Raw genomic sequence first — 12,456 nt, forward strand, 5'->3', positions numbered from 1 at the left:
CGGCTCATTCTGAGGGAACGAAAACATAACTATTCTTATTTTCAGGTGATTATAAACTAATGAAAACAGTTATAAATATAAACATTTTTACTGATACATGCCCCCATATCCTACATGCTGGACCTTTAATATCTAATGTGTGAGTCATGTCTGTATCAATATGCTGCCATGATATGTGACGTCTTGTCATGTGCAGGGAGTTTATGGCTTCATATGACTGTAGCCTTGAATGCCTGTATAGTTGCACATACAAGGGTTGACAGAGTGCATGAAGAATGTGACCAAACCAAGGATGAGATGACAGTCACAAAGGCAAGGGAGAGATAAAGACAGACACTTTCACCATATAAACATTTTGTGTGGTGAATCAGTGAGATCTAGTGTGTTTTATGATCTCCGCTTCTTACTGTCACTCATGCTGCTACCTAAGTGTTCAAAAGAAGAAAGAAACAGAATGAAATCTGCAGCCGTGGTGATTTCTTTTTTTGGTGTGGCAAATCTCTCCCTTCAGTCAAGACAAATATGAAAAATGATGTGACAATTTCTCATCCCTGTGCTTGTAGCCCTGCCAGTGCCAGCGCCAGCGCCAGTTGTTTTTTTTTTTCAGTAAGGGTTCTGTTCAGAGGTGAAATAACCATTTGTCAGCAAAAATATTTTATAGACTGACTGACAGATCGATTAATCAAAAAAATAATTGTCTGATTAACTGACAATGAAAAGAATCAGTAGTTACAGCCTTAGCTCAGTAGTTGCAGCCTTAGCTCCTCAGTTTTTACTCAGTTTTCCACAGCAGTTTTCCACTCCCTGAGGCTTACACTCACAATATATTTACCTCTGGCTGTTACACTGACACACTGGCCAAGGCTAGTCATCTAGAGTGTGCATCTGTGTGTGTGTGTGTGTGTGTGTGTGTGTGTGTGTGTGTGTGTGTGAAGGTAGTGTACATAAAGTATGTTCCAGCAGTGCTGAAGAGTTTTGCTCTTGATGTTCTGTGCTGTAGCCTGCAGTGAGTTATGTGTCAGTGTATGATAGATCAGAGCAACATATATCGGTGCACCCACTCTTATAGGTGTCTACAGTGGACACACACTGAACACACACCACAGCCACCAAGTCACATATCAAAGTGGGGTGACTGAGGGGGAGAAATATGTGAGAGTAGAGGAATAAGGAGGCAATAACCGGGGACGGAGGGAGCTGGACTGTGGAGAGATGGAGTGGCATGATATTTGAAAAGGCAGTAGGTTGAGTGCGTTTTTGTGTTTGTATGTGTGTGTCCGCTCAACGTGTGGCCAAGTTCCGAAAATAAAATACAGTCAAAGCAGACACCTGGCATGAACAGTACAATAATGACCCCCCCTTGTCTGGAACTTGAACACAAAAGAACCTTTTTTACATGTCTAACCAGACCAGATGGCACTGGTGTATTGTGCAGGAGGTGTGTGTGTGTGTTTGTGTATGTGTGGCCAACCCTGGGTGGAGGGGGCAGGTGTTTGAAATAATGTGTAGATGTGAGAGAGGCAGTAGCTCCATTTGTCTGCCTGGACGGCTTTGTCTCTACCCGATACAGATCTAGCCCAAACACACCTCTGCCTCTACAGTTGAGAAACGGCAGTTTACTGTATAAATTAGACACAAAGTAGAAACAGTCCACTCATGGCCGTTGGTGGACTGTTAAGGCCACCTTTTATTTTTGTGTTGCTTTTCACTCTTGGATGTTGGTACTGTTCAAAGACACATCACTCTGTGGTTATGCAAAACGATGAAGAGAGACGGTAAAACAGTGAGAGGGAAAGACAGACAGGCCTGTGGGAAACATGGGGGCAATGTGGTACTTCAAAGGCGTCCCATTCATGTGAAAGGAACGAAAGATTAAAGCTACAGTTGCTAACTTTTATGAAAAATACCCTTTTGTTATATTTGCTGAAGCTGTCACTACATCCACACAGTTTTACATGAGACAGATAGTCTGTGAAAAAATCTGGTTCCTCCTTTCACTTCTTGTGCTTCTAATGGGATTTGCTAGAATGAACCATGGCTGTTACAAAATACAACTGATCAGAGCAGAGGAGTCTCTAACACAGTTGTCAATCATGTCAATCACTTCTCGTGAACTGAGAATGTTTTCACAAACAAGTTTTAGTGTACTGTTTAGCTGTTGTTAGCTGCACTGTTTAAAATGAGAAAGTTTGTGACCGATCCAGTTGGCAGTGCTTGGTTTTCGCTAGACCCTTTTTAACTATGCGGTCAGGTCACAGACTTTCTTATTTTACAGCTAAACCATACACTATTGTTTCTGACAACATCTGAGGCAAGAAATAGGCCATGGCCATGCCATCCCAAGCCACGCCGGAGATGGACCTTCTCTGTAGTAGGTCCAAAAGCAGGGCCACCTCCCCTCGAGCAGTTAGCGATGATGTCTCACCGACTGCAGCCAACCCCCAACGACACCGCTTCTCCCCTCTAAACAAGCATCTGTGTTGCAAGACTCGACTCACCTCTGTCTGCAGGAGACCAGAGAGACAGCCATTTTTAAAAGTCTCTCAGTACTTTTATAGCTTTTAACTGAATCTCTGTGGTTGGGAGTTTAGTTTCTTTCCTGCAACATGTTTGTACTTTAGATATCTGCTTTATTTTACTGTTTCATGTTTGCTGTCAGCCGTATAAGAAGTTGTGTGAAGTCGCTGCTGGAAATGGAAATGGAAATGGAAATGAAATGTGTTATTACTGAAATAGCGGAGTTTTGTAAGCAGCTTTTCTTCAGTTAAGACTAGTCTGATTATATGGCAGGGAGGAAAGTGAGATGTTGATGAAGAGCTGCAGACAACAGGCTCTTACTGCACCTCTGCAAACAGCTCACCTCCAACAGGTAAACTTCTTTTACCTGCCCTGCTGTGGAAAAACACATGCAGCTATAATTACAGGGGACTTTAGCCATGGATCGGCACTCTGCTTTTAAACATCATCACTCAAGACAAGCCATCATCAATTAAAGACACACCTTAAAGGAGGTATCCCTGTTGTGCTAACGGCCCAAACCAAACCAAACCAAGCCAAGCCAGCCCATGACTGTCGAAAAGGGGCATTTGTGCTCATGTGCTGGATTATTACAAATGGCATTAGAAGCACTAGGAAAAGGAAGAACATGATTTTTTCCACAGATTATCTATCTCATGTACTGCCTTGTTGATATAGTGACATTTTCAGAAAATGTGACAGAAAGTTGTTTATATAAACGTTACCAATTACAGCTTTAAGCATTGAGATTGTCATTTTCATGTGAAATTAAACTTGTATAAAACATTAGTTTTTCGTTTTTAGTATTGAGTACTGTACTCTATGCTCACTGTTCATCTGGAAACTGGAGACTGAAAACAGGTCATATTTAACTTACATGATGTTTGTCAATGACTGGAAAACAAGTCAGATGAGAATCACATGCTCTGCTGAGGAAACATGTTTAGGGTTTCATTCTATGCTGAAAAGTCAAATGCTGCTCAGCTGACAAGCGCTTTATGTCTCAGACAGACAGATAAGGGCAGAAGCTTACTGTAAGTGTCCTTCAGCTTCACAAAAGAGTCCGTAGCATCAAGAGTCCAAGTCACTGAGTCATGTACAGTCAGTATTGTCGCATGTGCCACTTCAGCATATTCGCAGGCCCACTGCCTGCAGTAGTCTCTGCACCCAAAAAAGAACAACTCTTTTTTTATCACTTGTTTAAGGCTTAACATCACTGCTTGAAATCTATCTTTGCCAGTTGTCCATTTGTGAGATCTCATATCCTAGGTAGTGCACTTGGTTCAGCAGCTGGAGTTTTTCTAGCAACCCTCTGTGCCCTTGCGAAGCCAAATATTTTAGTAGGCAGATGTGCGCTCCATCACCCTAATAGAAAGAGAGGTGTGGAGTAGAGACATAGACACTGGAGATCAGTGGAAAGACAAATATGCTCCAGAGGGGGGATACTTAAAACAAAATGGGCCCAAAAGAGAAGAGAGCAACAAAGTTTGATAAAAGGAGGAATGAGATATAGAGACATCTGGGCTGAAGAGGGATAAGCTGGTGAGTCAGAAAGAAAAACTGCCCCTATTTCTGCAAAGACATCCTTTCTCTCATATTTTACTTGTCCTCTGGTGGTGGCTGTGACCTGAATTTGTCAAATTATCAATGCTACCAATGCCAGATTGACGCACATATGTTTCCTCAAAACCTACCTTATGTAATGTGGGTTTTTTTGTATGCGTGTCTCTTGATTTTTACCTGAGCGCACTTAGTGGATCTCACTCTGAGCCCACCTACTGCACAAGCACTATTCATCCTAATCATCCAAGCAAACCATAATAGGTTTAGCAGCTGCCTGGGATGAGATCTGTTTGGCTAAGTTCCACTGAGAGGCAGAGAGATTATGCGGAGTCAGGAGAATCACTGGGACAGGAGAGATGGGACACAAAATGCTGTGATGTTTCTCCCAACCCCACGGCTCAACACACACAGCAAATATCCTTTACAACAAATGTGCTAAATGAGTGTCCACACAGAGACATGCAAAACGTAAATGCACGAACACGAAAACAATAACACATTTGGAGATGGTGGAGATGAAGCTGAAAGCCTAGCCTTCCTCCTCAGTTTGATACTGTCGCATTAACTCAGTCTCTGCCTCTTTTCCTCACCAGGTTGTTTCCAGCTATGTAATGTCTTTCGTCAGAACATGGAGATAGACCAGTGTCTGCTGGAGTCTCTCCCCATTGGCCAGCGCCAGCGGCTGGTCAGGAGGATGCGCTGTGACCAAATAAGGGCGTACTACGAGAGGGAAAAGAGCCTTCAGCGCCAGCAAGGTGGAGTCAAGGTTCGAGCCCCGCCCGCACACCGCAAGAAGCATCGCGTCCGCTTCGGCCTGGCTGATGTCATACAGGATGCTATCATTCGCCATGACGACAAAGAAGGTTGGTGCATGTATGAGGATGTGTGTCTGTTTATGGTTTAGTGAAAAAGGTAGTAGTGTGTGGATGTGTACACAGTTTTTAGGGTGTGATCTGGCTACTAGATTTGCAGTGCTGGCTCACTTATCTCACGCACTGTCTACATTTTTGTTTTAGATGAAAACGATCTCCATACACACAAGTTTTTAGCGCCGTTTCAGGAACAATCTCCGTCTGCACTTACATATCTGAAAATGTCTGAAATCAGAAAAGATTTGTAAGCTTAGCTATAATGTTTTGGCTTGACACTTGGTGACTGGTAAGACCAAATCAGGAAGTGAATCTGGGTGTGTGCGTTCGTGTTTACAAAAATCTTTCTTTCCAGCCAGCCACAATAAAACGCAACTCCAGAGTTTTCAATCAAAAATGGGGTCAGCAGTGTTTTCAGAGGTCTGTTTTTGAGGTCCCAGAATGCCGGAGTAGTAGTTTTATGTTTTAAAACCAGAATGTGTTGGTGTTGGTGTAGCCTGACACACACACACACACACACACACACACACAACCAAATGGGCCAAAACAGTGCTTCTGACTGCAGGTCACATAATTTGTTCTGTTGGAAGCTGTCCACTTGACTGAGGAGAACGGAGCAAAGCTTTTATCCTGATACAAACTGCTCTCAAGGACAAAATGCTGTAACAGAGGCAGTCACTTTTTGTTGGACCTTAGATAACAGAGTCTGCACTGTTCTGTGTCCGTGACAAGGGGATTTGAAATGCTCTTCAAAGATAAACAAATGCCAAAACAAACAAGAGAGCATATGACACAGCTTTTTGGTCGGTCCACAGTTTCATGTGTGCTTTCACATTTGTAACACAAACACACAAGAATGCATCAAAACAAACATAATCATGTTAAAATATTAGCCCAGGGACAATACATACTGGGCATTGTTTCAACCATTCAGTCGTTTATCTCAAACAAATGCGAGCTTGCTAATACTGAGTATGCTCGAATAGTTTTGTTTTCTATAAATGCAGATGACATTGAAAATAATCAACATGGATGCATTGGAGCATTGAAAACAAAATGAAAACCGTGATTTGCTGATCCTTTGCTATGACTCTGGACACACAGGTACTCAGGCTGTGTTTGTGAGATCAGATAGTTGATGAACTCGGTCCTCACACTTTGCTCTAAAGGGCATTGATTTTTCATGTCCAACCTTTCTTTTTGGCCGTGCCAGTCATTTGCCAGTCATTTATCCAGCTGTCCGGGCGTATCTGTGTCAGTCCTACCAGCAGTCTTTGCAGGTCACTGTGTTAATCTCTGCTCTCTGGCTGCCAATGAGGTTCAGCTGGGGTCTGTGGGAGCAGCTGGTGTGGCATTGCAACAGCCAGACAGAAACCAGGGTTTCTTGGCCTGGAATGAATCAGATCTGCTACCCCTCCGTCTAATGCCTACCTAGCGACCAGGCGCCGCCGTGGCACTGAACTGGTACCAGGCTTACGCTTGCATTGCTATGGAAAGGCCCCCTGACCGCAGTCCCTGCATGGGTGACAGATTCACTTCTGTCAGACTCCTCGAGTCATGTGACTGCTTGGCCTGTGTGGTTCCTGTCTGTATTACAGTGTCTTTCCCTGCATGAGACCTTGTGGATCCGTCCTAAACACTTTGAGGTAACACTTTGTAACACTTGATCAGCACTTGCTGCATCTTGACAATAGTCATTGAGCGTTCCTCGCTGGTCCTGGTGAGCTGAGTAATACCAGTATTTCCTCACTGTTGCTGCTTAAGTTAGCACTCTTCCTCTTTTTGTACAGAGTGATAGAATTTGCCTCAGGCTTGGACTTTCCCCAGAGTAATGTGAGAACATTTCTGAATCTTTCCCCCTTACTACTGAAGTATTTTATGAGAGGAGGGATTGTGTAAATACACTTGTTGCAGTGAGAGCCCAGGGGTTAATGTGATGGTTAGGGGTAAAGGAATGAGGGATTTACATTTGACTCATTGACAATGCCAAGATACCTCAGTCTCTTGCCTGGAAAGCAGACATCGACTGAAATATTAAAAGGGTGAGTGCTGATTTTGTCTTTATGATGCAAGTAGTTTCATTATATCTGTGTCAGATATGACTACCAGAAAAATATGATGCTTTCTTGATTATTTTATGCTCTCAGTATTACCATTTAAGCGCTCCACGAGATGAGATTTGGAGTGTGAAATGAGTCAGATGGAGTGTGTCGAAGCATCGTAAGAGGCCAATAGAAATGAGCGTCAGTTAGATGATAGACAATATCTTTAACATTGCTGTTATCTTGAATGAACTGTTCACGCCTCGACTTGATTAGCTTTCAATTTTCAGGTTCGTGTCCCCCATATGGTGATAATTAATGCAAACATTGATGGAAAAACGTTTTGGTGACTCATTATTGTTTTTAAGAACTTGTGAGCGCGCAAGAGAGAAAGAGAGAGATTATCCAAATTAGACCCAGAGAAAAGAAAACAAAGAAACAGAGCGGCTGAGAAGGAAATGGAGTGAGAGAGATTTAGTGAACCCTTGTTATGTCCTGTCTAATTAAAGCCTGTTTTCAGTGAGCTGGCTTGAGAATTAGATTCTCAGATAGTGCAGAAACTCAGTCTGCTGACAAGGCAGCAAGGTAATCTGAGATATCACACACATACAGTCACACAAGGATTTTTTTTCTTATCTATCGCATTGTACAGGAAATAAAATGAAGGAGAACGAGATAAAGGGAAGCGGGCCAGAGAACAAAGGAACGGGTGAACATGGTGGGAAAATGAAAAATTGGAGAGCCAAAGAAAATGAAAGGCAGCCGAAAGGAAGCATCTAGTTAGGGACTATATTGTGGGGTTAAGGTGAAAAACGTACCAACAGCATGCAGCGCTATATTTAGATAGGAGCATTCTATACCTCATCTCCATTCTCCATTCCTATCTGTCATATGCAAACATCTGGCTCAGTTGCGTTTTGACATTTGGTGAAATTGCTTTTCCCAAACCAATCTCTTAACTTCATCAAAGCAAGACACAAGTGGAACGGCAGCAGCTGTTGCCCTGTAGCTATGGAACCTGCAGTCTATTTTTATAATGTCTTCCCTTTTCAGTGGAATAATGATATTAAATATGACATTTTGACATCTGTGGTTTTTACTGAGATGACGATTCCTGGAAACACACAGTGTTAGACACTGATGTAAATTATTTTTAAAAGGTTAAAGAAGGTGAGCAGCAGTTCAGGTGAATGTAAGACGTAAAGCAGACTGTTATAGCACTACATCTGGGAAGTAACTGTGAGGCTGCATGTATGGTTTGGAAACCCATTATGTAATGACTTTACAGGTTAGGCACCAACAGCACATGTGTGTTCTTGAGCAAAACATCAAACCCTCATCCAGTGTTGCAGCCAGCTTGAATTTGCGTCCTGATTCCTCCTGATGCATTTATCACACTTGGATAAACACAGCTGTTATATCATCTGAAATTGCTGCACTTGTTTAGTTTCAGTGTTATGATTTATTGCTTTGTATTTGTGTATGTGTGTGCATATGTGGTTTGCATTCCTTTCTTTATCAAGCCCCACCTGCGATTCAGCTCTTGAGCATCAGTTAGACCTACCATTATCGATCCGAGTGTATGGATCCATCCTGCAGGCACAGCACAGGGACTCACAGACTCCAATCAGTCCTCCATAGTGGGGAAGTGAAACAGGCCAAGGTAATAGTTTATAGGTAATAGCTTTCGGTCTTGAGTGGTGTTGTCGAGCACTGCTTTGGACACAATTTGTAAACCTGAATCATAACATTGCTAAAATAACAACACAGTGTCTAGGGTTACACAGTGTTCAGCCATTTGTTGGTCCTCCACCAATCGGAAGATGGGGGGGGGGGGGGGGGTTCGATCCCTGGCTCCTCCAGTCTGCATGTCAAAGTATCCTGGGCAAGATACTGAACCCCAAATTGCTCCCAATGGCTGTTCCATGGTGTGTAAGTGTGTGAGTGGTTACTGAATAGCAGGTGGCACCTTGTTTGGTAGCCTCGGCCACCAGTGTATGAATGTGTGTGTGTGTGTGAATATGGCTCAGTAGTGTAAAAGCACTTTGAGTGGTCTTAAGACGAGAAAAGTGCTCCATTTACCATGAGACTACACATGTTTTTGTCCATTGCGATGGTCACTATGTTAGTTTAAGTTATCTTTCACTTTGTTCTTGTTTTGCTTCGACATCGTTGAATTCAATTCAGTTTTATTTATGAAGCCCAAAATCACAAATCGCAATTTCCCTCAGAGGGCTTTATAGCGTACGACATTCCTGCGTCCTTTGACCCTCACATCGGATAAGGAAAAACTTCCCCCAAAAAACCCTTTAACGGGACAGAGATAGAGAGATGCAGGGCAGACAGTAATGACAATAGTAGTAATATTATAATAATGATAGTATTTTAATAGCATATATAAGTATATATTAATATATGACAGTACATGTATGACGATAATAATCATATGTGTATAGTAAAAGTAGAAGTATGACAGTAATAACAGCAGTAGTAGTCGGCATGATCCAGGCGAAGCTGCGAATTGAAGTAACCTACTAGGACGTCAGTGAAGTGGGCTTTTAGATCCTGTTGGTCAAATTCTGAGTCATGCTCATGCTATTCTTTCTGCCAGGAAACTGTCAGGTGTCTACTATGACACACTACACAGGTGAAATGATCAACTGACACAACCAACACCCACTGTCAGTCCCTTCTTTGAGCTGACACCCTATAACAGCAAGGTTGGCTAAAATTGAGCTGCTATCGTGTGCTCTGAACATAGCATTAGTTGTCAGTCTTCAACCAAGATCCATATTTAAATGATCATAGATCATATAAAGATCAAATTTCATTATTTGCAATCAAGTGTGAAGATAGTTTCATGGAGATTAAGGCATATGCTTAACTGTGTCCTTCTCTATATTTTCTTAAGTTGTGTGTCTTTCAAAGGAAATCATATTCTCTGTTGAAGTGGAAATTGTAATGGATGTGCTGGATGGCACCTCAGCTGAAGTTAAAAATCAGTGAACCACTCAGAGTGCTGGTGATTTTTTCTCTGTGATGGGAAACAGACATGTTGCCAGTCTTTTATTTATCAGTCAGCTTGCCATCACCACCTCACATTGATCCAACACCCAGGTGTCCTGTTCAGTAGAGAAAACATGTCACACCATTACTGCAAGCCACTTTAAGTTTTAGATATATATATTTATATATTTAAAATCCCCCCAGATAAGAAATCGCAAACCAGAGTTCCCTTCCTCCAGGAGAGATGGAGAAATAGGTGAATATGGATGTCAGAAGAATACATTGATATCTCTCTGCAATAGAGCATGCTGGGATTAAAGGCACGTCAAACACCTGTCATGTTTTTGACATAACGGGGCCTAGGCCCACAGAGGAGGGAGAGAAAGATGTCATGATATCTTTCACTGGAATCCAATTTAAAACCTTAAGACTCTGCCTGATACTGTGGGATCTCTTTAATGTCAACTGCGTCATCTGGCAGCATATTGAAACTTTTCACTGGCAGTGGTGTTTATCTCAGCCTCTAATATTAAACCTTTGGTTCACTCGGTGACTCATCAGGGCATCTTTTATATGAGGGAGCAAAAGATGTAGGAGAGCATGAAAAATAAAAGCACTTTGTGAACTCATTTTCTCACAGAGGTCTACCCTGCCCAGTTTGAAGCTAAATTCAATTTCAATGTGTTCCTTCTGCGTTTGAGTATTTCAATTAACATTAAAACCAAGAGGGAAGAGAAGAGTGTAATGACACTTATTTCCTAAATATGGCCAGCAGAGAAAATGGATTAAAACACATTCACTTATTTGCAATCCCTGGAGTGTTTCTCTCTACTGCTGCTCACAAACAGGCAACAGCATTTTCCTTCTCAGTCTGTAGGCCAGAGGAAGAGTGTCATTTCAGTATTAAGATACTCACAAGGTTATACAATGATTGCTGGCCTGAAAAGAACAGTACAGCTACAGTACAACAATACAATGCACAATATGCAGTGTACTACAATGCAGTGCTGCCAAGTGGTTTCATTGTTGGAGCTCAAAATAATCTTATTATTGTACAGTTATACTGTTTAGAGCTGCAAGGATTAGTTTATTCATTGTTTAGTCAATTAAAAGAATATTAATTAATAGTGTCAGTCATTTGTAAAGCAAAACGGCCAAACATTTGCTGGTTTCATGCTTCTTAAGACTCATTATACTCCCTGTATAGACATTTACGTCCGTTGCAAATGTTGTAAACTTCACTTCCCTCATACTTTATGCATCTTTTATGTGGTATATATACATCCAATAGATGGCACTAGAGGGCAGAGTCAAAAATCTCATACAACAACAAATGAGGCGACTGTGGAGGGAGTCGTGGTAGTGTGTCTTTGAACAGGGGCAGTGTTGTAGATTGGCGCGGCGTGATTTTGCCAAGTAGGACAGGACAAGCTAATTCGGCAGTATTCTTGTCTGCCTGCAAGCTCACTTGTTAGCATGGCCAGCCCAGTTAGCAAGCTAACTTGCTAACCCTGCTTTAACTTATAAGGCTTTTGTTCAGCGTTACTGAGGATTTTGTTTAATTGTATTTACTTCAATTTGGAAAGCTAGCTTAGCTCCGAAGAAGCACAAAGGAATTTTGAAAGAAGCACAGGAGCAGCACACTGATGATGCAAGAGGGCCATGATTGGTTGATTACAAAGTTGGTCCATGAACAGGATGTAGGATGTTGATCCAGGACCATGTCCCACTTGGCAAGATCACATCATGCTTGTAGATGGCGTGAGACTGTGACGGCATTAAATATATTGCGACATGTGGACGGAAAACTATTTTCACTATATCACTGATTCTTTCCGATTAGCCAAGTTTTAAATGTCTTCATCGTCTCCCATGATTGTATCTCGCTTGAACTACATTAAACTGCCCCCGTGATCTTTGGTGGTACTGCTTCATTTTGTCCGTATCCATAAACTCTAAAGCCCTTTTTAGATAGGAATTGTGCAAATTTGCAGGAAAGCCCAATTGGTCTTCTTTCAGCATTGGCAGTATAAAAACAAAATCGGGGAGTGCGGCAGAATGCCGCCTACCTACTTTCGTTTATACAGAATGTGCCTTTATCGGGGCAATGGGAGGCGTGAGCAAGTAACAAAATGTGTGGCTCAGCGTGACGTAAACAGTGACATGGGAGGGAAGCTGTGGCTGGTCAGTCCTTCTGCGATTCTCTCGTAGGTCGGCCCGTTCTTCACCGCCCCCGTCATCTGACGGTTAATGGCCTCTTCGTTTGCGAGGGCAAGGAGGGCACGCAATTCTTTGTCTCCCCAGTTGCTCATCTTTACAGTGTCTGTCACGTTTGTGTTTCCCTCTTGCTACTAGCTGCTCGCTAATTCCTGCTATCAGCTGTTTCCTGTTTATCCACTGCCAGTGGCTCGCACGTACGGCATCGTCAACAGCTCCTCCCACAAGTCTTCAACAGCCTC

The 12,456-nt window shown here is 42.4% G+C and overlaps 1 protein-coding gene across 4 annotated transcripts in view; it reads left to right on the forward strand.

The window, feature by feature from the left end:
- Positions 1 to 12,456, forward strand: part of myo16 (myosin XVI) — a 135,750-nt gene that overhangs the window by 18,939 nt on the left and 104,355 nt on the right. For all 4 annotated transcript variants that reach the window (XR_007450790.1, XM_049594620.1, XM_049594617.1 and 1 more), the window contains exon 2: positions 4,674 to 4,943. Coding sequence is in view for 3 of the 4 variants with exons in the window: in XM_049594617.1 (XP_049450574.1) it covers positions 4,674 to 4,943 (270 nt within the window). In the remaining variant the exon portion in view is untranslated. The remainder of the gene's footprint in view (positions 1 to 4,673; positions 4,944 to 12,456) is intronic.

The sequence above is a fragment of the Epinephelus fuscoguttatus genome, linkage group LG13, assembly GCF_011397635.1.
Source record: "Epinephelus fuscoguttatus linkage group LG13, E.fuscoguttatus.final_Chr_v1".
NCBI classification, from domain to species: domain Eukaryota; kingdom Metazoa; phylum Chordata; class Actinopteri; order Perciformes; family Serranidae; genus Epinephelus; species Epinephelus fuscoguttatus.